This window comes from Peromyscus californicus, unplaced genomic scaffold (assembly GCF_007827085.1).
Source record: "Peromyscus californicus insignis strain IS unplaced genomic scaffold, ASM782708v3 Scaffold_11__1_contigs__length_118956290, whole genome shotgun sequence".
NCBI lineage: Eukaryota > Metazoa > Chordata > Mammalia > Rodentia > Cricetidae > Peromyscus > Peromyscus californicus.
In genome coordinates, this window is record NW_026294402.1 from 116,503,419 (window position 1) to 116,529,619 (window position 26,201).

Consider the following 26,201-nt stretch of genomic DNA (forward strand, 5'->3'; position numbering starts at 1 on the left):
AGACACCTTAAACAGGCTGCCCAGTCTTCTTTCAGAGATCAATTTTAGTTTCCTGAGAAGCAGGGGCATGAACAAAAGACATAGTCCTTGCGGTAGCTCCCTTTCTGCACGTACTCTGACCACTCAAGGTTTAACCAATTGTTTACTGACCCCTCACCAACTTAGAGCTATGTGCATGAATCAAGGACAGAGCCTGGGCCACTGATTCAGCCCTCACAGTCAATATGTGCTAGGCCAGCCAGCCTCCATGGCAGCTCAAGGACAAAGCCTGGAACTTGTCCAGGCCTGCCCTAAAATGATAACTGTAACCCCCAACCAGTAAATTCAAAGGTTACACACCCTCACCCAGTCATATGATGCCAAGGCTTGTACCACCCTGCTTGCGGTTTTTCCCTTTAAAAACTCCTCACCCTGAGAGCTCAGGGCCGTCCTCCTCCACCTGCTGTGTCGAAGTGTTCGACACGGACCAAGTCCGGACTTGTTTGTTATCAATAAACCCCTGTGTGTTTTGCATCGGATATCGGCTCTGTGGTGGTTTTGCTTGGGGGGTCTCGTGATGTGGGCACAGCACCTCAGTTCTTCATTCTAAAGCAGGAATGACTAACGTATCCTAGATGTAAAGTTAGTCATGATGCCACCAGGGAGGTAGACAGAAAGGGCAGGGTACGCACCCCACCCCTTGTGTGTGAGAGAGAGACAGAGACACAGAGAGAGACGGGCACACACACAGAGTCAGAGATAAAGACAAGGAAGGAGACTGCCACTATACCCAGCCAGAGCTCACTGATTTGGCCAGTGAGCTCCAAGGAGCTTGGGTCACACAGTGAGAGCCTGTCTCTAAAGCTAAGGTTATGAACACACACCACCACACTTGGCTTTTCACAGGAGTTCTGGGAACCCTGACTCAGGTCCTCATGCTTGTGTGGCAAGTACTTCTCCCCAGCCCTAGGGACAGCAGGACTGTGCTGAGGCTGTGTCCCTTTTTTGTGACAGGAATAGGGTGCCTACTTGATGACTTAAGGGGGGGCACAGACACGCATGTTTTTATTTTCCTATCTCATTGGGGGATAGCATCAAAGCTGTGGTCTTACCAATATTCCTCCATAAGCGGGGCTCAGACTGAGTGTTTACGTTTCAAGATGTAGCACACTGGTTAGCGAACGTCCACACAGTGACACACACCACAGGTGGCACGAAGCCCTGTCAGATAGTGTGCCCTGGTGGCAGTGCCTGGTCCCGACGCTGTGTGAGGAGCGGGGAGCCACCTTTGCCTTAGGGAGTTCTCGGGTCTTCTGGCCCCACTCAGCACGCCCTGTGACTGCCTGGGATGCAGAACTGACAGCAAGCACGTAGAGTCTGCATCGCCTCAGCCCTCCTTTCTGGACGTGCTCCCGGGCAGCATTTCAAAACTAAAGCCACCACCCAGAAGAGGCTTGTGAAAGTAGGGGAAGAGTCATGGCCGACTCCACAAACACGAAACAAGCAAAGGGTGGGATGAGCTCTGGAGTCAGAACTGTGCTGTGGGGTGTGCCATGGACCAGGGGGCACAAAAGCATTTCCCGCTCCCCTCACTCTGTGCCCTGCTCTGCTCCTGTAGTGTCATAGCCTTTGTGGTGGCCCCTCTGACCTCTGCAGCAGGGGGCAGATGAAGTCAGCTGGTGGTTAAATGAGGTTGGTGCTGGGGGCTCTGGTTAAGTGTTCCAGAGCCTTCTGATATATCAGGGACCTTTCAACTCTCCAATATTGTATTTCTAGGAAAACGAGTCAGGTCTGACCGCCCCAAGGGCTTCACAGCTGTCCCTCGTCCCTTTGCCAGACTTCAAGCCCACACCCAGGTCATCCGCTCCCAGGAGCTGGTTGCTTGTTCCAGGCACAGTGTTCCTATCACTCACCATTTCCTCACTCTGTTCTGTGTTTCCCGTGCAGCATGTGATCTGGGTAGAACAGCTAGAGCGGCTCCTGAGACCTACTGGTGTGGAAGGGGACAGGAAGGGGTGTTTTCTCCACTGACTCATTTAGGGGTGCCTGTGTGGCAACTTGAGGGACCATGTTTGATGGGGTCCGTCCTGAACTGCAGTGTTGGTTTGAATGTGAAATGTTCCTACTTCTCGTATATTGTAACACTTGGTCTGCTGCTGGTGGCGTTGTTTTGGAGACTGTGGGACAGGTAGGAAGTGGAGCCTCCCTGGGGCCAGGCCTTGAGGTTTGATCGCTGGGTCCTGCTTCTGTCCACTGTGTGCTTGCTTCGTGATTGCCACCTCATTGTGACCTCTGGCTCCTGCCATCCCACCTTCCAACACCATGATGAATACGGCCTTCTAGACCCAGGCCCAAGCTCCTTTAGGTTGCTTCTTCTCAGGATTTTGGTTACAGCAGGAACTGTTTCCACTCAGTAGGCAGAGCCAGGCTCCCAGGAGCAAGCAGCTAGCTGGACTAGCTGCATTGGTGAGCTTGGGTTCAGGTGGGGGCGCTGCCTCAATGAATGGGGGAGAGGATGATGTAGGAAGACCCCCGAGGTTGGCCTGGAGCTTCTACAACATGCTCCCACACATGAACAAAACATACAAACATGCACACACAGCACACAGAGGCACACACGTGCTCCACACATGAACAAAACACACAAACATGCACACACAGCACACAGAGGCACACACGTGCTCTACACATGAACAAAACACGCAAACATGCACGCACAGCACACAGAGGCACAGGAAGAAGGTTTGGACTCAGGACAGAGGGTTCAGACAACCGGCTGGGTGGATCCTGAGGGTGTGGTTTGGAGTAGTCCGTTCCAGATCCAAGTCCTGAAATTTGAATGAGCTCATCTCTCTGTGCATAACTTTCCTCCTGAAATGGAGCTGAGGGTGGGGTAGACAAGGATCCCTTAAAGTAGTGTGCCTCCAGCCTGAGCCCATCAGCACCACTGTTCTTCCTTTTCGTCTGTGCTCTGACTCGGGACAGGCCCTCGGGGCTCAGAACTTAATGAGAGTTGGAATGTTGCAGATCCTGAGACAAATTATCTTGGGCTATCCTTAGCCCTCACAGCAGTCATTCATTGCCCACTTCTGTGTCTGACCTAACGTCTTTGTGACTGTCAGGTTAATCCGTTTGAAATGTATTAACTGAACAGGCCCTGTAGCTTTATCACAATAGCTAAGAATATTACCAGCTAGTATCTGAGGTCCATAGCAGAGATGCCCCTGCTGTGCAGTACCGGTGGTCTCCCTGATGTTCCCACCACAGCCTCTGAAAAGTGCCTGTCTGATGACCTCCTTTGTTCTGTAACTGTCACAGTTTGTAAACCTCTTACCATGATGAAACATGGTATCTGGGGCAACCCGAATCCATGTTCTTGGGCCACGGTCACTCATATGTGTCTCCTTGAGGAGGAGGAGAAGAGCATGGCGGTGAAGGGTGTTGGGGGGGGGGGCAGAACAAATGGCTCCTAGTAACAGTTTTGAACAAGTGACTCTCTCTGATCCCTGGTAATGTACTCTCTGGAGAAGCACAGCCTGTCCCAAGAGCTCTAGCATGGAGTGTCCGTCTCAGGGTTTTAAATGGCATTTATGAGTGTGCAGCAGGCACACCATACACGTTATTTTGAGACAGGGTCTCCCATTGGCCCAGGACTCCTCCATGAGGCTAGGCTGGTTAGCCAGCCCCAGAGAGGCCACCACTGTGGCTGGGGCTGCATGCTGCCCTTGTCCTCTCCACTGCTGGGACTGTTAGCATGTGTCCACACTTGCCTTTTCCACCTGAGTCTCAGGTGTCAAGCCCAGGTCCTTGCCAGCTCTTTACCTGCTGAACGGACTCCCTAGTCCCCAGGGGTATTTTGATAAAGAAAAAATTTGAACCAAGAGAAGAGACTGGGAATTGTGGGAAGGGTTGCATACCTTCCCATCAGTAGAAGCAACTCCTTTCCTCCTGCAGCCCAGAGCTCCACCTTGGGTAGGTGTGCTGAAGGGACAGACAAGTCAGAAGGCCAGCGAGGGCCACTCTGCCGGCGGCCAGCAGACTACATCTCAACAACGTGAGTAAAGGTGGGTGCTGACTCAGTTTCTTTTCTGCGGGGCCATTGTGGGGTTAGGAGCCCAGAGTGGCAAGACCCTGGAGGAAGAGATGACCCCACATATGCTCAGTGAGGACAGACTGAACTCACCCAGCAGAGGCTGAGGCAGGCCTACCCGGAAGCTGGTCTGCTGATTGCAGGCGAGCTGTGGCGGGTCACAGATTGCTCCTTGTGGGTTTGGTGCCAGGCATGCTGTGCGGAAGAGCTACTTGCCGCCTAGTAGGAAGTCATATCTGCCCCAGAGCTGGAGAGGAATCAGAATAGGGGTTTGGGAAGGACCTGGAGAACACAGGAGGCTCATGGGGGATAGCTTGAGCTAGGTGGTGGGAGACATGAAGATCGGCCAGTGTCAGTGGTTCTCAGGTTTACACTCTGGGCTCTAAGGAGAGAGAAGCAGGGGTTTCCTGAATGCCTCTAGAACAACCCCCCTTTGGTCTGAGCTCTATTTTCAACTTTCTGGCTGTTTTATGGCTGGTGTGAAACAGCTGGAAACCATCTCGGGGTGGAGAGCACTTCCGCTCAGGGTTGCCAGAGTTTGGGCAAATACTGCCAGCTGTCCGTGTGGGCTTCTTGGCCACCACTCCAGAGGCCTGGCAGAGGGCCTGGAAGCAGGAAGGACTCAGGGCATGAGGCTGGTGGCACTGGAAGTGGATGTGTGATTAGAGGTCAGAGGAAGGACCCAGGGCCCTGGGGCTGATACGGAACCGGAGCTCTCTCTTAGGGTTCTTAGTTTCATTGATAACAGAATTTAAGAGCAACTTAAATGGAAGCTCAACAACAATTTTTATTAGAGTTTAAAAGAAGCTACCCAGAGCAGGAAGCTGCACGCTTCAGCAGCTGCCTGAAGCAATGGAAGGAGAAGGGAAAAGTCACACCATTTGCGTTAAACCAGCACAGAGGTCACATGGCAGGAGGGGAGCTTTAGAGAAAGTATGGAAGGCCTTAAGGGACAGAAAAACCTACATGGGTTCTGGCCAGCATCAGAAACAAAGAGATGGAACAAAGACCTCAGAAAATGGCACCTCATAAAGGCGAGCAGGACTCATAAAGGTGAGCAGACCCCACTGAACCTCATGATGGTTCCACTAGTAGGGACTGTGTTAGGGAGGGGGTTCTGGGAAGGAAAGGTCTAGTGTCTCCTAGGAGTAAAGGACTAATGACTCCTCCTACATTTTTGGCATTGCTTAAGATACATCTGCCTTCCTAGAGATAGTCCCTCCTTCCTGAGCCTACTAGCCAGGTCATTGACCCCACCAAACTGGAGTGTTAGGTCTCCACCAGAAGGAACTAGGCCCTTAGGGGCCTTCACTACTGCTGTGTCAGGGGCAGGAAGCTCTTTTCCTCCCTGTCTCAGGGACTATGATACACTCCTCTGCAGCCCACCAGTTTCAGGGAAGGGCTAGCCTTGCTGGGAAGGTACTTCTGTGGGTTCCGTGGAAACCTGGCTGCCCGTGAAGAACTGTGAACTTCCCTAGTCACCATTTCTGCACTCCGGAGGGTGGCTCGTTGGAGGTGCCACAGCTGCAGAGTGACACAGAGGCCAGATGACAGCCTCTGGGCACATCTCAGATGGACAGGATGCAGATGTGTTGAGATATTTAAACAGGGGAGGAGACAGCTGGGCCAGCAAGATAAATTGTGACAGTCACAGAAGGAAAGAAATGGCCCAGTCTATAATCTGTTTCGATAGTAAATTCCAGAGAACACAGCAGAGGGACTGCTGGCCACAGAAGTCAGCAGTTGGCAACGCTACAGCCATTTTTGGTTATTGGAAGTGTGTATGACCAGTGGACCCAAAAATCAGTGTGATGAGAAACAAGTTATCTGCCTGATCTCTAAGTAGCAGTCACAGGCCCTTGATAATTATAAATGAAAAAAGTAGTGAAGCCATTGTAGGAACACAAAGTTCTACAGTTGACTTTAAAACCATCAAGAGTAGACAAGATCACAGTTGTTTCAGAGTGGAGAGACTAAGGAAACTCAAGCAAATGCCATGAGGGGTCCTGGCTTAGATCCTCAGCCATCAATAGGACAGTTGGTGAAATTGGAATTAAATACATTTATTAGTCTATTTCATGTTGCTCTAACAAAATACTAACAGTTAATACTTCATTAAGAAAGAGGTTGAGGGCTGGAGAGATGGCTCAGAGGTTAAGAGCACTGGCTGTTCTTCCAGAGGTCCTGAGTTCAATTCCCAGCAACCACATGGTGGCTCACAACCATCTGTAGTGAGATCTGATGCCCTCTTCTGGTGTGCAGGTATACATGGAGGCAGAATAAATGAGAGAGAGAGAGAGACAGAGACAGAGACACAGAGACAGACAGAGAGACAGAGAGAGACAGACAGACAGAGACACACAGAGAGAGAGGTTGAGGACCAGTGAGATAGCTCAATGGTTAAGAATGATGCTTGCCACCAAGCTGGCTTTGACCTTTGAGACCTACATGGTGGAAGAAGAAAACTAAGTCTCACAAGTTGTCCTCTGGCCTCCACAAGTGTGCTGTGACATGTGCACACACAGGCATACACACACACACACACACACACACACACACACACACACACACACACACACATTTTATATACTGGAGGTTTAAGTGTATGTGGCCAGTATCTGACCCACTCTGGTGAGAAGCCTCAAGGCAGATGGCATTACAGTCTTGGGAACACATCACATGGCCAAGCAGGAAACAAGAGCAACAGCCCAGACATTGAACTCATTTAGTAACAACTCATTCTTGAGACCCCCTCCAACACTACCCTCCTCCAGGATCATTGCCCCTATGACCCAATGGCCTCCTTTGAGGCTGTCTCTTAAGGTCCCACATCCTCTGAGGACAGCCACCCTGGGGACTAAACTTCCAGAATATAAGTGTCTGGGACATGTTCAGACCATGTGTGGCATGTGTGTCCAAACTGTGGCATCTGTGAGTTAGTCAATAGTATGGGTCCATGCTCATTTACAATTATTAGATTCTCTCTGCTATGATTACATGACACTAACATTGGGGAAAGATAATTGGCTTCCCAGAAACAAGACTACTGTTTTTAAAAATAATTTTAAAATAAAGAAGTAAAAAGAGTGCTGTGGGATGTTCTGTATGGCAAATGTGTTGCTGATTAGTCAATAAATAAAACACTGATTGGCCATTGGCTAGGCAGGAAGTGTAGGCGGGACAAGGAGGAGAATAAAGCTGGGAAGTGGAAGGCTGAGTTGGGGAGACACTGCCAGCCGCCACGATGACAAACAGCAAGTGAAGATGCCGGTAAGCCACGAGCCACATGGCAAGATATAGATTTATAGAAATGCATTAATTTAAGCTGTAAGAACAGTTAGCAAGAAGCCTGCCACGGCCACACAGTTTGTAACCAATATAAGTCTCTGTGTTTACTTGGTTGGGTCTGAGCGGCTGTGGGACTGGCAGGTGAGAGAGATTTGTCCTGACTGTAGACCAGGCAGGAAAACTCAAGCTACAAAAGAGGGTGGGTGAGGAAGGAACCCAGGCCCTAGAAACTTAGCTATTCTCTGGGAGAGAAACAGGCTCTGGGCTCCTGTTGAACACCCCCCTGAGCCTTCTTTGCTGATCCATTGATAACTGGTGTGCCACGGACTGGCCCATCAGGGGTACCACGACCGTAGGGGAACCAGGGCTTGAGTAGTCAGGAAGGCAAGGATTTGGCGAATGACAGACAGACGACACATTTAGAAGTGGTTTGAATCTGCTGTAATTTTACTTTTGCCAAATCAGTAGTTTATATACAGAAAAGAAAACTATCAAGTCATACAAGGAACAACAAGAGCTTGGCAATAATTCAGTTACATCATCTTTAAAAAACAGCAAGCACACAATTATTAATTGGCGCTAGACATATCCCTGCATTCACAAGAACTTTATGACCCAAAGAGCAGTCTGTGTTTTTAAACTTAGTACGGTCCCTAGACTTATGTGGGCTTCTTGCGGTTGTGGCTGTGGCCTTCATCTTTATCTCAGCCTCTCGCTAGTTTATTATGCACTTCTACTTTTCTGGTTCTCTTGACCCACTTAGCCAGTTTGGATGCTGCAGATCCTCCCTAAGTCTTTCTTCAGTTCTTTTATCACATATCTCTTTTAATATAAAACCTTTTTACCTGATGGAATATGGACTCTTGTACTTTTTCCGCCTGTAAGGGGAAGGGGGTCTGCTGTAGTCCTTAAGTTTCCCATGCTGACCTTCCTCAACAGAGGGGCCCATCATCTGTCTCCTATGAGATAATGTTTTCTGTCATAAATCACTTTAGTTGGGATTCCTAAAGGATTCCTAGTGGGTGAGTGTTCATTCCCTAGAAGTGCCTGAACTATTATACTTTCTTTATCTAGCAGCTTGGGGTCTTTAAAAAATAGCTTATTTTGTTATATCTGATTAAGATCCATGTCCAGCTTCCCCTTTCCTCCATAGTTCACAACCCAAGCATTCATTAATTTTGGCTGTGCTTCATAGATTAATTAGGACATTATCAGAAAAGCAGTTATACAGAACCCATAGCCCAGGGAGCTCATGATCTGTGAAGTACATCTTCGAGAAGGAAGCATAACGCGGGCACTCTGCCAGGGACCTCCAGGGAGCTTAGTCCCATGGGACACGTTTCTCCTGTCCGCTATTGTAGACATACTTGTTCATGTCACACGGACGACACTGGAGTTGATGTGACACTGGTGTTTAGCCTCACGGGAGGTCTGGTACTCCTTTGTCTGAGAGGAGACCCATCAGATCTTGTCCTCCACTCTGGGGGTCTGTGGAATTAGAGACAGGCAAATGCCTAAGTTCACGTTCACTTCTCATGTGTGAAGGACCAAGCCCACCTTAAATCCAGTGCTGACACAGGCTATAACCCCAGAGACAGAAGGGTGGTGAATTCAAAGGCAGCCTGAGCTATATATCAATCTGAGGTCACTTGGACTACAAAGTGAGACTCTTCAAAACAACATAGATCTGGTGTGGTGGCACCCACCTATAAGGCCAGTACTAGCCAGTTGGAAGCAGGAGGCCAGCTTTGGTTATGTGAGACCCGGTCTCTACAATTAAATAATCAATCAATCAAACAAACAAACAAACAAGATGTCACCTCTGGGTGAGAGCTGGGAGATGCAGACCGACCCCGTGCAAGGCCAGCTCCGGGTAAGCAACAGGGCCGTCAGCTCCAGCACTGCTGTGTGTTATGGCTCCTTTGAGACAAAGCGCTTACCAAACAGTACACTGACATGTGGCAGGGGCCTGGCCTGGAGGAGAGAAGGGCCAGCCACACACTGCTGAGTGCACACCCGCACTCATTCATTCACTCAGTTAGTCATTCATTCATTATCTGCTTCTGACCAGCTTCAGGAAAGTTTCCTGACAGTTGAGGGAACAGACAGCAAAACAGCAGAACCACCGTGACGTGGCGGGAGAAGGGAGAGGAAGGATGGAGAAGGGAGCCTGGGAAGGGGGCCTGTCACTTTGTGCAGGTTTGTACAGAACAGCACGGCGGGGCATCCCACTGAGTGGGTCCAGGATGGACAAAGCTGAATGCTGGGTGGAGCTGGGAAGACCAGCTAGGTGGCGGGGATGTTGAACACAAGCCGCAAGATTTGAGTCAGTGTGCCTGGCTCAGCTGCAGGAAATCGGGGACTGTGCTTTCCAGAATCATTGGGCTGTTTTGGGGCACTCCTCCCTGGGGTGGGGGCCATTAGGACTTGGCTCACTGCAGCGGATGGGAGGACTTAACGAGGGAAAAGCACGCTTCCCCAACCCCAGGAAACCAGGATGTGTGTCCGGAGATTCATACTCACTCCGCACGTCCCCGAGGAAGAGGCAGCAACCACTGGGCCCTCTCAGACTCCGGTGGATGTCCCCAGGCGATCAGGTCTGGCCCTAGTAGGTCTGGCAGCCCTCGGGGAGGGTGGAGCTGCTCTGTGGTTACAGTGGTCTCAGCAGCCTGGACCTGGGTACTGGGAGAGGAAGGCATGGAGCAATTTCTACCCCAGGGGGAGCTCTTCCGCAGCTTCTTTGGGACCCTGCGTTGTGGATTCTGAGGCTTGAGTCTCAGATGGCATCAGGGGCCTTCCTCCGAGAGCTGAGATCCACCCTGTCTTTTTGCTGGAGTTAGAGTCAGAGCCTGGACCCCGACACTCCTATTAAGCCAGACCCAGCCATCATTTCCCGGTGTGCCAGCTAGAGAGGCAGCAACTAAAAAGCAGGGAGAGATTTATTCAATGTGGCCACAATGGAAGAGGGACAATAAAGGGGTCCAGTGACTCCCCCCTCCAGCTCATCTTTGGGGTCCTGACATGAAGCTTAGATTTAAACAGACGGTCAGAGGCTTGCACAGCTCAGTGGTCCCAGGCAAGGTACTTTCCTATGGCTCAGAGAGGTTCAGGAACCATCCTGGGGTATCACAGTCTAGGGGTGCTAGAGGTGATTCATTTAAACTCAGCAAAATGACAATGGGGGAGGTTTAAAAAACACCAGGGGAGAGGCCCCCATGCTGAGAACTGTTCTGGGACGATGGCTGCCTTTCTGGGTTGTCAGCACCCCAGACATTCCCACGAAGCCAGGAAACCCTGAGGAATGCAGTCTCTCAGGGAGCACAGGGGGCTGGGAGCTTGGTGTGTGTGTGTGTGGGGGGGGGGATGGAGGGGCTACCATGCAGGGACTGGTTAAGTAGCACCTTCTAGACCAGCTGTGGCTACAGAAAGAGCTCTGGGCAAGAAGACCAACAGACAGACAGACAGACAGACAGACCATGCTGAATTGTCCTGAGAGCTCTATCTCCCAGGGAAGGGTTTGGAGAGATTTAGCATCACATCCAACTTTCCTCGTGTTTATACAGTACATTTTACATTAAACATTTTATTTATTTGTGTGTATGTGGCTGTGGAGTCAGAGCTCAACCTTGGGTGTCTTTTTGTTGTAGTTGTTTTGGTTTTGGTTTTTTGAGACAAGATTTCTCAATGTAGCCCTGACTGTCCTGGGACTTACTCTGTAGACCAGGCTGGCCTTGAACTCAGAGAGCCATCTACCTCTGCCTCCCGAATGCTGGGATTACAGGCATGTGCCACCACTGCCTGGTGCTGGATGTCATTCTTTAGGGTCTTTCACTGGTCTGGAGCTCACTGATTAGGGTCAGCTGGCTGGCCAGTGTGTCCCAGGGCCGCCCTGTCTCTGTTTCTTCAGAACAGGAATTACAGGTGGCATGCTACTAAGCCCAGCTTTCTACCCGAGTGCTGGGGACCCAGGCTTGCAGGGCAGGTACTTCACAGACTGAGCAATTCCCTCTTCAGCCCTGGACATATGTTAACATGTCGGGCAGGAGAGATGGCTCAGTGGTTAAAGGCATTTCCAGATGTCCCAAGTTCAGTTCCTGGAACCCAAGTGGTAGCCCATAACTGCCTGTAACTTCAGTTCCAGGGGATCTGACACCCTCTTCTGGCCTCCATGGCCACCAGGCACACATGAGGTACATATCCATCCATCTAGGCAGAATATTCATATACATAAAATAAAATTTAAAAAAAGAGGAGAAAGAAAAATAAAATGCTAAGAAAAGGAGAACTTGGTATAGTCTACAGACCTGTAATGCTGGTGCCCAGCATGCAGAAATAGGAGAATAGCAAGTCTGAGGCCAGCTCACACTGTGAGTGTCTCAACAGACAGACCAAGTTAAGGGAATGGAGCATGAACATAATGATCTGGGCACAGAGACCAGAGCTCTAGTCGGCTCTGTCTGGTGTGCACTGTGGTCCCACATGTCCTGTAAAACCAGGAGCAATACCAGCTGCTCTGTTGAACCAGGAAGGGCAGTCAAGGCTGGTATGGAGGGGCCTTGGGGAGTACCTGTCCCATGGAACATCATGAAAGGTTACTGTTATCAGACAGAGCTTGTCTGAATCTGTCGGTGTGGACCTTGCAAAGCTGGGCTCACTGTGAAAGGCCTTAAATGTGGGTTTAAGGGAACATTGAGGTGGATTGTGGTGGGTAAGGGGGTTATTAGAAGAGTCATTAACTCCATGGGCAGACAGACAACATGGCAGGGCTGTGAGGAGAGTAAATGAAGGCTCCTGTTGCAGAAGTAGGGGTCTCTTCTTATGCCTTTCTGAGGATGGAGGAGGTTTGACAGCACAAGCCTGCAGCCAGGCAAGTGGCGGGGAAGGGGGCTGGGAGCCAGATGTGTGGCCACCAATTCCCTCTTGATGTAAACTCACGTCCCCAGGTGAGAGACCCTGGCCCCTGGAGGTCCTTTAGCTAGGGACCCACAGGGAGGGTCATCTGTGAGAGGAAGGGCTGCTGCAGGCAGCTGGGTTCTGACATGCATTCTTACATACTGTCCTTGCTGTGTGTCCTTGGGAATGTCACTTTCCATCTCAGAATTTCAGTTCCTTGGGGCAGTTCTATAACCTCCCCAGATCTAGTGCCCCCAACTTTGAGTCAGGGGTAATAACTGCATCCTTCTTTAAGCCAGATGTGACAAATATTAAGGCCACTGTATGAAAATCCTTTCTGGGTCAGTCTCTGTCGGACCCAGGATTGGCTGCAAGGACTATGGCAGGTTGAGCCCTTAGCAGTCCTTAACTGTACAACCAGCCATGTTGGACAGCGAAACTGACTGGTGGGGGTCAGGGGCTGGGATGGAGCCTGGTTTTTGTCTGGTCCCCTCATAGAGACAACTGTCTTAGTGCTGTTCCAAAGACAGAATGAATGATATGAATGAATGAATGAATGAATGAACGAATGAATGAATGGGAGAAGTCCTGAGGACAGACCCTGGCCTGTAGTAAGTGCTGTGTAATTGTAGGGTGTTGTTACACATGCAGCTATAATTTAATAACTGATGGTTTCCCCAGCCCATGATGGAGCGGGGAAGGAGAGAGCCCAATACTGCCCACAGCTCCCTAGAGACAGGCTTCTGGTGCCTGACGCAACCTATCTGTGCAGCTATTCTGGGGTTGGAGGATGCTCCTGCATCTAGCAGCTGAGGCTGCCTCAGTGTATGTAGCTGCTCCTGGGCCAGGAATATCAAGAATGCCACAACACTGGGCCCAGGGCTCGAGGGGCCATCTGAGGCTGAGAAGAGTGGATCCCAAAAGCCAATCGGGAGTCCCCAGGGGAGGGCCCAATAGGTTGAGGTTCTGTGCTGGTCATGCTCTGGGTCACAGGATCCTGAGGCTGTGCAAAGTTGGCTCCAGCTCTGCCTAGTAGGAAATAAAACCAAAAGGAAAAACTGAGTGAAGAGAGGGAGAAGAGGCGGCCACACCATTTAAGTTGCCATCATGTTGCTAATGTTGTTCTGATGTCAGTCCTGCACTGAGGAGTCCTGGAGACTGCTGTCACCCTTGGAGCCCCCAGACTTCGGAGGAGCCAGCTCTGTACCCAGAGGGTGAAGGAAGGCTGGCCAGGACTACCCTGTGTGAGTGCTGGGGACTGGGCAGGGGTGCTGCAGGGAGGGGTGGCTTTGTGGGGTGCTTAAATCAGGGCTTGGTTTCCTGGTCCTGGTCCTGGGCAAGTCAGCAAAGGCACTGTCCACTGGAAGTGACCAGATCGGTTGCTTTTACATTCCAAAAGCTGGGGAGCCTGTGAGGTCGGGCTCAACTTGTTTGTTTGAGCAGTCTGTACATTTGGTAGGTTGCGCCATCCACAGCACACTCTGCTGGGATGGATGGAGGCCAGCCTCTCGGGGGACCTACCCACCTGTCCTTAAGAGCTCTTGGCTGGGGCCCGGGGCAGTGGAAGAAGGAGGGATGCCTGTCAGCAGCTCTGGAGTCTGGATCTGTGACTTGGATAAAGGTTTCACAGGCAACTTGAGTTGAGTGTGGGGTATCCAAGCGAGGAGGACCCCTCACCGTGCATCTGCCACCCTCTCAGTGTCTCCCGCCGCTGGCCACAGTGCTGACTGCTGTGTGGGAGCTCACAGACGTGCTTGCAAGGCCACGTGCCAGCCGCACACCCCCAGGGGCTGGCTCAGCCTTCTGCCTTTTCTCTGGCCTAAGTTTCTCAGGCTGGAAGCTCTACTATAGGAGCCACGTCCTTCAAATTTAAGCTTGGTCTGTTGAAAGGGGGACCTCAGACTAAGCTATGGCAGCTCCCCCTTGAGTTTTCAGTCCACCCAGCTCATCCACGGCTTTTGGAATTGGTGTTACCTCATTATGTCTGTTTCACCCTCTGCAACATGGATGTCACTCTAACTCTGAGCATCCTGTCAGGAAGTTCCAGGCATGCTCAGGTCACATGTCATGGCTCACAAAGCCACTTGTCCCTGAAAGTGAGCTCACATGGCACTGCCCACAAGGCCACGTGCCATGTGGATGGAGCTATGCTTTTTTGTTTTTGTTTTTGGAGGTTTTATTTTATTTGAGACAAGGTCTGATGTATCTCAGTCTCACCTTGAATTTTCTGTGTAGCTAAAGATGATCCTGAACTTCTGATCCTCCTACTTAAACCTCCTGAGTTCAGGAATTGAAGGAGTGCACCACAGCTATACAGTGCGGAAGGTCAAACCTGCATGGTCGGAAAGCACTCTGTCAACTAAGCTATAGCCCCGGCATAAATATAGCAGCATTTCTGTCCTACAGATTAATTGCATCTCCCTCCGTGTCTCTAGCTTTATGGGAGGTAAGCTTAGCTGAGTTTGACCTTGCCGGCCCTCTGACTGGAAGCCCTTAAGTAAATCTCTGGATCCCCTAAAGCTTTCTCTGCAGAGTCACCTTTACTACCTGCAAACTTACCCTAAGAAGAGAACAACTCATTCCTCTCAAGGTTCCAGTGAATGTAAGGGAGTTAAAATGACCAGTGCTCACACACCTTCTCGTGAGCTACAGGACTGCACAGTGGCCAGGAAGGCACGTGCCATCCATGGTGTGTACAGGGACATAGTTTCTGAGTCATCCGGGGAATGTTGGAAGTGTTGGGAGAGGCCTGTTGCTTCAGAGGACCTGGAGAGCTTCCCAGAGTGCTCCAGGGAGAGGGAGACCTTCAGAAGCTGCCAGCCCTGACTTTGATCTAAGCATCTGTTAGGTTGCATATTTGCTAAAGCAAAAATCAGGGACTTGGAGAGATCAGATCAAGGCCAGGGCTGGCGCTGTGGAGAACAGCGAGGGTGCAGTTATTGGCATCCTACCTGACAAGGCCTGAGCCTCAGAAAGGTTCTCCTCACCTGTACCCCTCCTCAGCTCAACTCCTGATACCAGCCCAGGAATGAGAGACACTCAGAGCCTGGAGAAGCCATATGTACAGGAGAGGAGCAGGGGCCCACTAAGGCAGGCGCAGAGCCACCTTTGAGGATGGCCAGGAGATGAGCTGGGCCTTAAAGAAAACTTCCCAGACATGTGTATGGCTTGTCCAGCATCTAGTCCCCATTCTATTAGATAGGAGCTCAAGGGTGGGGCAGAGGCTGACAGAGATGGAGTGTTCCATGGGAGGGGTGATATTTCCCACCCAGTTCATTCCATCCAGACTCATGGATGCTCAGAGTCCCATGAGGGCCTCCTGAGCCAACAGCTCTTTCAAAATTCTTCTTACAAAAATAAAATAATTCAGCCAGAAAGAACTAGGGAAAATAGTGCACCATACATGAGAAGGGTAAAGCCCACACCATATAAGCCCCCTTTAAAAAAGCTGAGTTGTTGCAGTACAGGCCAGCTCTCTAGCACTTGAGAAGCGAGGCCGGAGGATCACTGCAATCCCCCCACTTCTTATGAAAAGAGATTCCCATCCACTACAAGCATAAATAAATATGAATGTAAGCTGTCACCGAGCATATTAGAAGTTGACCCTAGTTGAATTGGAGAACAGGAAACAAAATACAGATGTTTAGGAGGAATTGATGACCCATTAACACCACTAGCCCACAGGCCCCTCTGTAGTGGCTCAGCATAGCTCCTGCTGAGCACAGATTCATTTTTGTCTCCTTTCCCTCTTTTCCCCAAAGCCCTTCCCCACTGGTAATCAATGCAATGTGTTGGACATAAAGGCCCCTACCCTTGGGTTCTGACAGGGAGTGAAGTTAGTCCTATATCCTTGATCAAAGAGCCATCTTCCTCTATGAAGGAAGGTCATCTGCTTTGATTAGGCATGCAGCCTCAAGAGAGACACCTGTGGGGCAGAGAGTAAGAAGGGGACACCCACTTGGCTAGCCAGATAGGCCACATCAGGTGATCAATGGGAGACTGACAGATGTCAGGCAGACCACCTTAACATCCTCCTCTTTTCCAGTCTCTGCACCTGCCCCTCCCCATCTCTGTCTTTCTGTAGCTTAGTACAGGATTGAGCACAATTTTAAGTTCACTTTACCCATGCTCTAGTTCATGCTATTTTCATGCTTCGGTACATAGCAATGCATAGGTGTGGGTGGAGGTTTTCTAGATAAGACCTCAAAAGCACAGGCCAAAATTAGAGGATGGGGTGGGAGGAATGGGATTATATCAAACATTGCAGAGGGGGAATGGGATTATATCAAACACTGCAGAGGAGGGAATGGGGTTATATCAAACACTGCAGAGGGGGGAATGGGATTATATCAAACATTTCAGAGGGGGGAATGGGATTATATCAAACAGTGCAGAGGGGGGAATGGGATTATATCAAACAGTGCAGAGGGGGGAATGGGATTATATCAAACACTGCAGAGGGGGGAATGGGGTTATAACAAACATTTCAGAGGGGGGAATGGGATTATATCAAACACTGCAGAGGGGGGAATGGGGTTATAACAAACATTTCAGAGGGGGGAATGGGGTTATATCAAACATTGCAGAGGGGGGGAATGGGATTATATCAAACAGTGCAGAGGGGGGAATGGGGTTATATCAAACGTGCATAGGAGGGAATGGGGTTATATCAAACAGTGCAGAGGAGAGACTCAACAGAATGATGAGGGATCCTACAGGGTAGCAAAAATATTTATGAATTATTCACCAGACAAGGGATTAATATCAGGAGTATATAAGGACCTTAAGACATTACCACCCTCCCCCAAAACTTTTAAATGAGCAAATGATTAGCTGAGCATAACAGTACATGCCTGCAATCTCAGTGCTTGGGAGATACAGGCAGAAGGATCAGGAGTTCAAGGTCATCCTCTGATACTTGGCAAGTTCAAAACCAAAACAAATCAAAGCAAACAGAACAAAACAAACAAAAGACAAGAGAAGGTGAAGATATTTCTCAAAAGGAGACACACAGTGGTCAATAGTACACGACTGTACTCCCCCAAAGTCAATATTAGTAACCATCAGGGAAATGCAAATCCAACCACTGTGTGTTATCACTCCACTCTAGTAAGGATGAATAATATCAAAAAGACAAAAAGCAGGGGGGGCAGAGGCAAGAGCCAGCTCAAAGTGAGCCTAGTCTACACAGCTAGTTCCAGGCCAGCCAGGGTTACAAAGCTGAGGTTTGGTTTCAAAACAAAAACAAAACAAAGCAAAACAACAAAAGCCCCTGCTGGCTGGGATGCAGAGAAAGGGGAAGGCTCATGCACTGCTGGGGGATGTAAATGAGTGCAGCCACCATGCATTCTGGTCTTAGCCCAAAGGCCCAGGAATAATGCCCCACCACCATGGCAAGCAGCATGCAGGTTCTCAAAATTACTGTAAATAGAACCACCAGATGTATGCACACGTGGGAAATGCAGGTCTACGTGAGTTGAGAGATGAGCGATTGCAGAAGGTGTGGAAGGGGCTGATGAATGGGGTGAGGCTGTAGTCAGCAGAGGAAGAGGAAGGGGAGCTACTGCATGGTACAGTGGCTGCGGATAATTATGCATGCTGTGTGTATTTTTGAAAGCTTGAAGACAGATCCTCATCAGAGTAGAAGAGAAGCACCCTTCCCACAACTCTGCAAGAGAGGAGTCGGGGCAACAAGGAGAAAGAATTCTAAGACTAGAGGAAAACCAAAACAGCAGGAGAAGTGGAAAGAGAGCAGAGAAGACAACGAACCAGTTTGAAACTAACGCCAGCTCTCTAGCTGGGCACAGAGACCAGACATTGCAGGCACAAGGTAAGCCAGAGTGCAACCAAGCCCAGCTGCTAACAGCTGAGCAAGCCACACTCCTTCCAAGCTTTAAGTACAGTTCAGGGAATTTGCTCAAGAGATGACACCAGCACAGCAAGGCATGCAAAGAAGGAATCCAGGCCACAGCTCTGAAGACTGTAGCCCTGGACACCAGTAAGCCCAGTATAGCCACAAGTCAGGGTCCCTATGGACTAGCTGCATTGATTGGTCGGGAGACGGCATGCCAGACACCATGGTGTGGGGAAGAGTGACACAAAGATACAAATCAGCTGAGGAGTTACACAGTTGGGAGCTTTGTCTGTGATGGTGTTATGGGGAGCCCCCCTCCTGGAGAGACAACCACTCAGACACAGTTTATAGCCAATTGAAAGTCTTTATTCCAGCTGGCTAGGACTGCACTCAGGCATTCAGAACCCAAGTGTAGCACCAAGTGTCCAGATCATGGAGTCTTTGAAGGCAAAACCAACACCTGCCATCTCATTTGGCAGATGCAGCAGGGTGGGGGTGCTTTCCTCAAGCAAGCAGTTTAACAGAAGCCAAGATAAGCAGTTAGCTGGAGGGAGGGGGGCTTCTGCACAAGCAGGCAGTTTAACAAATTAGTTAGCTGGGGCGTCTTGACCTCGGATTTCTTGAATGCAATTGGGTAATTTTCTATGACATTCTCCATTGAGGAGATGGAATTGTAGTCAAGCCTAAAATGGCTTCAGCAAGAATATAAGATGGAGGAACCTCAGCAGTGCCTTGCCCTGTCACAGTGGAGAGGGGAGCAGAGGGCACAGCAGTCAGTTGACAGAGGCTACCAGCATTTTTTTTTTAAATCTGTGTTTTTAAACTAAACCCTGTGTAGTTCCAGGTGGCCTGGTCCTGGCTGTTTAAACCAAGCTTGCTTTTAACTTGCTGCCTCTCCCTGCTTGACAGACTTGCTGCCCCTGAAGCCAGGCTTGAGGGCACCAAAGAGTTGGTGACCCTATTCTAGTCCTGAACTCAGTGTCTCGCTGAGCATGGTGGTTGCCCTGTTCTCATACCAGAGGCATTCTGGAAATAGCTTTGTCTTCGGCATTTGCTACACTCCTGGACACATGTGCTAGAAACTTCCAGGCTAAATGTATGCCAACCACAGGCTGTTGAAACCCAGTAGATGACAATGGCCAGATTCTGGCTACTCCATGTTTACATGCTGACAGTACTGAGCCCACATATTAAAAGCCTCTGGAAAAGTGACAACCCTGGCCAGACAGTGCTCCCCTTAACGTGTTCAGTGAGAATGTGGTGTCTATCTACACTTCACCTCAGCTTGTACTGTGTACGCTGAGGGGCACTACCTCGGGCTGCCGTGGAGGTGTTTAGTCACAGCCTCAGGAGAGGGTGGGTTATTTCAGCTCAGGGTTTGAGGGGATACAGTCATTTGTGGTTTAGGTTTCTTTTTTCGGTCTTTGTGTTTGTATGTGTTTACATGTTCATGTATGTGAGCATGGGAGTGTGCATGTGGTTGTCAGAGGACAAACTTAGGTCTCAGTCTTCTTTGTGATTGTGTACCCCAGGCTAGCTGGCCTCTCCCATCTTTTGGTAGGAGCTCTGGGGTTACAGTGTGCTGCTGTGGCTAGCTTTATGTGGGTTCTGGGGATCTGAACTCGGGCCCTCGTGCTCGCATGCTGAGCTGTTCCCCCAGGCCCTCACCATGGTTTTTTGTTTTCTGCAGAACTTCAGACATGCCCACCAAGGTGTTCCCCCTGCCACTCACCACCACCGGTCCTGAGAACAGCAGCTTCCTCTATGACTATGATTACTTGGATGATGTGACTGTCTTGGTCTGCAGGAAGGATGAGGTCTTGTCCTTTGGGAGAGTCTTCCTGCCAATCATCTACAGCCTGATCTTCGTGCTGGGCTTGGCTGGGAACCTCCTCCTTCTGGTGGTGCTGCTCCGCTATGTGCCTCGAAGACGCATGATTGAGCTTTACCTGCTGAACCTGGCCGTCTCCAACCTCTTGTTTGTAGTGACGATGCCCTTTTGGGCCATCTCTGTGGCCTGGCATTGGGTTTTTGGCAGTTTCTTGTGCAAGGTGGTGAGCGTTCTCTACACTATTAACTTTTACTGTGGCATCTTCTTCATCACTTGCATGAGCTTGGACAAATACCTGGAGATTGTCCATGCTCAGCCCCTCCACAGACCAAAGACCCGGTTCAGGAACCTGCTCCTCATTGCCATAGTGTGGACCACGGCCCTGGCCATCTCTATCCCAGAAATGGTCTTTGTACAGGTCCACAAGACCTTCGACGGTGTGTGGCATTGTTATGCCGATTTTGGAGGACATGCAACCATTTGGAAGCTCTACCTGCGCTTCCAGCAGAACCTCCTGGGGTTTCTCCTTCCGCTCTTGGCCATGATCTTCTTTTACTCCCGCATTGGTTGTGTTTTGGTTAGGCTGAGGCCGCCAGGCCAGGGCCGGGCTCTGAGGATGGCCACAACCCTGGTGGTAGCTTTCTTCCTGTTGTGGTTCCCATACAACCTCACTCTGTTTCTGCACTCGCTGCTGGACCTGCATGTCTTTGGGAACTGCCAGCTCAGCCACTATCTGGACTACACGCTGCAGGTGACAGAGAGTCTGGCCTTCTTCCACTGCTGTTTCACTCCCGTCCTCTATGCCTTCTCCAGTCGCCGCTTCCGGCAGCATCTGAAAGCTTTCCTTGCTGTGGTGCTGAGATGGCACCAGGACCCTGGCACTGCCCAGGCCCTGCCATCTAGCTATTCTGAGAGCAGCAGGGTTACTGCCCAAGAAGATATGGTCAACATGCATGACTTTGGAGAGAGGCCGGCTGACGACTCCCTTAACAAGGGGCCCGTGGGCAATGATTGGCCCTGAGTGGCCATGGGAAGAGCACTGTTCTCTCTTTAGGGCCAGCATGACCATGCTGCTTGCCCAGTGGCTCTCAGCCATCAGCAGGTCTCGCTCACTGCTGCCACTTCCTCCATCTTCCTGGACCCCATGCTGTCTGCCAAATCGCTGCAATGGTCTCCGTAATCTCTGCTTCCATCACGTGTGCTTCTGTGGCTTCCTGGGCCCCCAGCAGACAGTGAGGTCACTCCACGCTTAGGCTTCAAGGGCTATGTGACCAGCCTATGGCCTCATCTCTACCACATTCCCTCCTAGTTTCTGGGTTCAGGGCACACACTGATCTCCACTTGTGTTTCTGGAGCATTCCAGGCTCATCCAGTAGGGCGAGTTTAGCTATGCTACCTTCCTGGGCAGTCTTCCCCTTGTGAAGAGTTTGGCTCATTCCTTCACTTCCTGGGGTCTTGGTTCAGATCTCACCTTGTTGGTGAGTTGCCCCATGCTCACTCTACTTAATGCCCTAACTACATACCTGATGCTCTGAATGATCTGCTCCTGCATTTACCACTCACACTCCGTCCACATTTTCTCCTATTTGTTGTGTTCACTGGTTACTGCCTTAAGCCCGTCCACCCAGCTGAGCTGCAGAGTAAGGCTCTTTAGTGCATGGCTCACTGCTGTACTCCAACCCACACCACAGGAGCTTGTGCATGGAAGGCATTTAGAAAGTATCTGTGGAGTGTGATCAACAAGTTCTTTCTTTGTGGCGTTTTGGGGAACAGCCACAGGCTGTCCACCCACCAGGGCCCCTTTCTCGGTAACTCAGATGGGAATACACCTTCCTGCCCTTGTCAGAAGCTCCAGAGCTATAGCCTGAAGGCACTGGAGGTGCTCCAGCCAGAGGACAGCCCGGCAGGTGTGCATCTGGCAGGAGGAAGGCAGAAACCACCCATCTCAGCGCTGGCCTAATCTGGGACCTTCAGTCCCTCTGGGGTCTGTCAGTTAAGTTCAAGGCTTTGTCTGAACTTTCCAAACACATGCTGGTGAGAAGGCAACCCCCCAACACACCCGCTGGGAAAACTGGGTGTCCACGTGTGGGAGATTAAAACTAGATCCTGTCTCTTATCCGGTACAAAGAGCAGCTAAAAATGGATCAAAGACTTTAGTGTAAGACCCAAAGCTTTGAAACCATGAGGGAAAGGCACTACAGACATCACCAGAGGCAAGGGCTTTCTGAGCCAAGTTCCAATAAGCCAGGAAATACAAGCAGGAACCGAGAAGCAGGACTGCATGGAGTTGCATGGAGCTACAGTCTCTGAGGCACAGGGACAGCGGTGTCTTTTTAACCTGACTGGCTTTGGCCTGACAGGGCCAATATCCAGACTGCATGGGGAACTGAAAAATTGACAAGGTCAAATAATCCAATAAAAAAATGGATGAATAATTTGAACAGACATTTCTCAAAAGAAGAACAGATGCTCAATAAATACACAAAAAATACTCTGCATTCTTGTCCATCACAGAAACACAAATCAGAATGACATTGCACTCCTACTTTGCCCAGGTCAGACAGCTGTTACCAGAGAAGCAACCAGAACAGCAGAACCATGAACTCTGGTGGGACAGGGAGGGGAACAGACCCTTATAGAATGCTGTTGGGTAAACCATACAGTTGCTATGGGCTGCAATTTGTTGGTTCCTTAAAACATAAAACTAAAATTGCTAATGATCCATCATACACACACTGTAGAGTATTACCCAGCCTTGAAGAAGAGGAGGAGAAGCCAGAAAATGGATGGAGTACTGGCTGAGTGAAGTGACATAAGCCAGACTTAGAAAGACGAGTATCCCTTATTTCCTCTCATTTGTGGAAACTAAGACAAAAGAGAGTACATTGAAAGTAGGAGAGGGAAGAAAGAGGAAGCCACCACAAGTGGATTTGGACAAAGCATGACATATACATGTATGGAAAAGTCACAGAGTGAGTTCATAACTGCAGCAATAATAAGCTTTGCTTGGCATAGAAGCCAGTATGCATGTGCCAGTGTATGGAAATAAGAGGACAGACTCATGTGCCATTTCTCAGGTGCCATTCACCTTTGTTGTTTTTGAGACAAGGTCTTTCTCTGATTACTGGTCCCTGTCTCCCCCTTCCCCGAGGTTGCGCTTGTGTGTGCACAGGCTCTGGATTGCACTCAGGTCCCGGTCCCTGTGGGCTTCACTGACTGCTGCGCTTCACCCCAAGGCCAGCGCTTTCTCAGCAGCATCTAGACATCTGCACCCTCCAGCTCCTCCAGCTCCTGAACACCCACCACTCCATGCTGTTGTCTGCACACCTGACCTGTCTGCCCTGCCCTGCTTCCTGTGTAACAAAGCTTGCTTCTGGTCAGGTGTGACCCCCTCATCTCCTGAGCTGACCCCACTTGTTCTTGAAAAGGTTGCCCTGCCCCATACTCTGGGTGGAATCTTAGACTGTCCTGATTTGGGTCAGTGTCCTCTGAGTTCCACGTGTTGAGGTGTCCCTGCTGAGTAATGGTGCAATCTCTAGAAGGTGGGGCCTCAGAGCAGGCCCTTAGGCAACTGGGAGCATGCCTTTGAAGGGAATGATGGGACTTCAGGCTTCTCCACCCCCAGTGTTTTGCTCCGTGGCTTATGAGTTGAGTGGTGTGCTCACTCCTGCTATTGCCATCTGGTGCAACCTGAGCCAAAAATAAACCTTTCTCTTTGACCATTACTGATCTTGGGTCCTCTGTTGCAGTGACATGAAGCTGAACAATGCACAGGACAATTACAATTTTATATTTTCACGACCACAGTGATTCTTTTGGGATGGACATGTGACCTAGGCAGTCAGCGGGATGAAGGCAACTGGAACATGCTGGAATAGAGGCACGGAACTAGAACGGAGAGGGTGTGAGATCTGGTGCTTCAAGAAGTGAAGTGAGTGAGCAGACTCTGGGGTCCCCAGAATCACAGCTCACTGGTGCTCATCCCAATTCCCCAGTGCTGGCTTGGCACGCACTCCCCCACCTCGTGGGCCCAGCTACTCCCTGCCACCCAGTGCATGCTTGTTACCCTTCTCTAGGGAACCTTCAGCCCCCAAGACTTCCCCAACCTCATAGAACCTCTTACAGCCTGTTCACATCCTACAACTCTTGTCTTGCACAACAAAGTACAAAGTGTGGCACACAGGAAAGGAAACTCCCAGTTAAGTGAAGTGGAGGGTAGGATGGTAGATGGCTGGGTTCCCAGACAGCAGAGACGGCCATATGTAACATCTTCATTCCACAGGCTGCTCCAGAGCTTGGAGTGCAGTCAGTGCTCACTGAGTACTTTAGGGGTGTTTTAGTTCGTTTTCTCATGGACACAAAGGCGCTTAAGGAAGGAAGGAAGGGTTTCTTTGGTTTGTAGTTTGAGGGTACAGTATTGGTTTAAATATTATGGCAACTCCACGTAGTTAAAAGGGAGGTTTATTTTGTGGGGTAACTTACAAGTGAAGGGATAGGTTACAGGGTCTGGGAAAGGTGTCCTCTCTCGGTTCCGCCTTGTAGGCGTGACAGTTACTGAAGCCTCAATAGGGGTGGTACTTCCAGGTCAAAGCTGGAACGGCTACCCACTACAGTACAGTCCATCGTGGGGGGAAGTCATGGCGGCAAGGGTGTGAGGTGGTTGCTCACATCGCAACTGCAGTCAGGAGGCAGAGAGAGAGGAACACTGGTGTTCAACTCTGTTCCTACCCTGGCCACAGAGTGGTGCCTCCCACAGTCAGGGCAGGTTTCCTACCTCAGTTAATCTGATCTACAAACTCCTTCACACATGCCTACAAGTTAGAGTCTACCTCCTGTCAAGGTTTTCCTCTTCTCATTTTCTTCCCTCCTCCTTCCTCCTCTCTCCCTCTCTCCCTCCTCCCCTCCTTCCTCCTCTCTCCCTCTCTCCCTCCTCCCCTCCTTCCTCCTCTCTCCCTCTCTCCCTCCTCCCCTCCTTCCTCCTTCCTCCTCTCTCCCTCCTCCCCTCCTTCCTCCTCTCTCCCTCCTCCCCTCCTTCCTCCTCTCTCCCTCCTCCCCTCCTTCCTCCTCTCTCCCTCCTCCCCTCCTTCCTCCTCTCTCCCTCTCTCCCTTCTCCCCTCCTTCCTCCTCTCTCCCTCCTCCCCTCCTTCCTTCTCTCTCCCTCCTCCCCTCCTACCTCCTCTTTCCCTCTCTCCCTCCTCCCCTCCTTCCTCCTCTCTCCCCCTTCCCTCCTTCCTTCCCCTCTCCCTCTTTCCTTCTCTCCTCTTTTGTTTTTTGATTTCTTACTAAGTTCTTTTTTTTTTTTTTTTGAACAAGTGGCTGATGAACAGAGAATTGAACAGGAAGACAATGTCCCACCCAGTTCTTTTCTCTGAGTTCAGTAACAGTGTGCCCCCACCCTTGCGCACCGCGCACGCGCACACACACACACACACACACACATACATGCACACACACCTATGCATTCATACATACAATTGCATACACATGCACACGCACCTATGCATTCATACATGTAATCGCATACACACGCACACGCATGTGCATGCCCAGTTGTTCCTCCATGTGCCTGACTTATCTATAGTGTTTTTTATTCTGTGTGTTCCCCACACCCACCTCGCTCAGCTCTGATGCCTTCAGGTCTCTCTGTACAAGGTCCCAGATTCTTTATGTCAGGAGGGACTCCAGACTGGCTCCCTCAGTTCCTTGTCTGTAGTTGGTAATGTGTCTGAGAACATGGAGGAAGGGTATTAGACTCCTGAAACCACGCATACCAGGCAGACTGATGAGATACAGCTCACGTATGGCAATAGGACCAAGGTCTCCCAAGCCCCTGACTTTGTGCCCAAGATGCACAGATGGGATGGGACACAGCATGCCAGGCGTGGAAGTTCAGGGGCCTTGTTGCCAGCCTTGGTGATGTATGTGTACCTGTCTGGGACATCCATGCACATGTCTGTGTCTGCCAGTGTGTTGTATGGACTGTGTACAACACATATAGCTGTGGATGTAGATCTGCGATGAATTCGTATCTAGTGTGTGCCCACCGGCTTTCTAACTGTTCCTAATTGTCTGTGTACACTGGGTTTGCACTTCCTGGGAAAGAGCCTCAGAGTCAACAGTGGCCTGAGGAGCACTGGCCACAGACACACATTACTGCTTACGGTTGTAGGGACCCTGTGTAGCAACTCACCAACAGCCCAGGCCAAGGCAGAGCCTCTGCTCTCCACCCCTACTCCCAAGCCTGTGCATTGCTCCACTCCCTGCTC

At 50.3% G+C, this 26,201-nt stretch overlaps 1 protein-coding gene across 7 annotated transcripts in view; it reads left to right on the forward strand.

Moving 5' to 3' along the window:
- Ackr2 (atypical chemokine receptor 2) overlaps positions 1-23,660 on the forward strand; it is a 69,347-nt gene extending 45,687 nt beyond the window's left edge. Inside the window, exons 1-4 of one of the 7 annotated variants that reach the window (XM_052725096.1) lie at positions 3,914-4,043; positions 13,385-13,494; positions 17,868-18,080; positions 19,795-23,660. In XM_052725096.1, coding sequence (XP_052581056.1) covers positions 19,805-20,956 — 1,152 coding nt within the window. In that variant the 5' untranslated portion in view covers positions 3,914-4,043; positions 13,385-13,494; positions 17,868-18,080; positions 19,795-19,804 and the 3' untranslated portion in view covers positions 20,957-23,660. Of the gene's footprint in view, positions 1-3,913; positions 4,044-4,079; positions 5,123-13,384; positions 13,495-17,867; positions 18,081-19,794 lie in introns of those variants that run through there. The other 6 variants (XM_052725106.1, XM_052725110.1, XM_052725086.1 and 3 more) reach the window with 6 other exon arrangements.
- Positions 23,661-26,201: the final 2,541 nt, after the last annotated feature.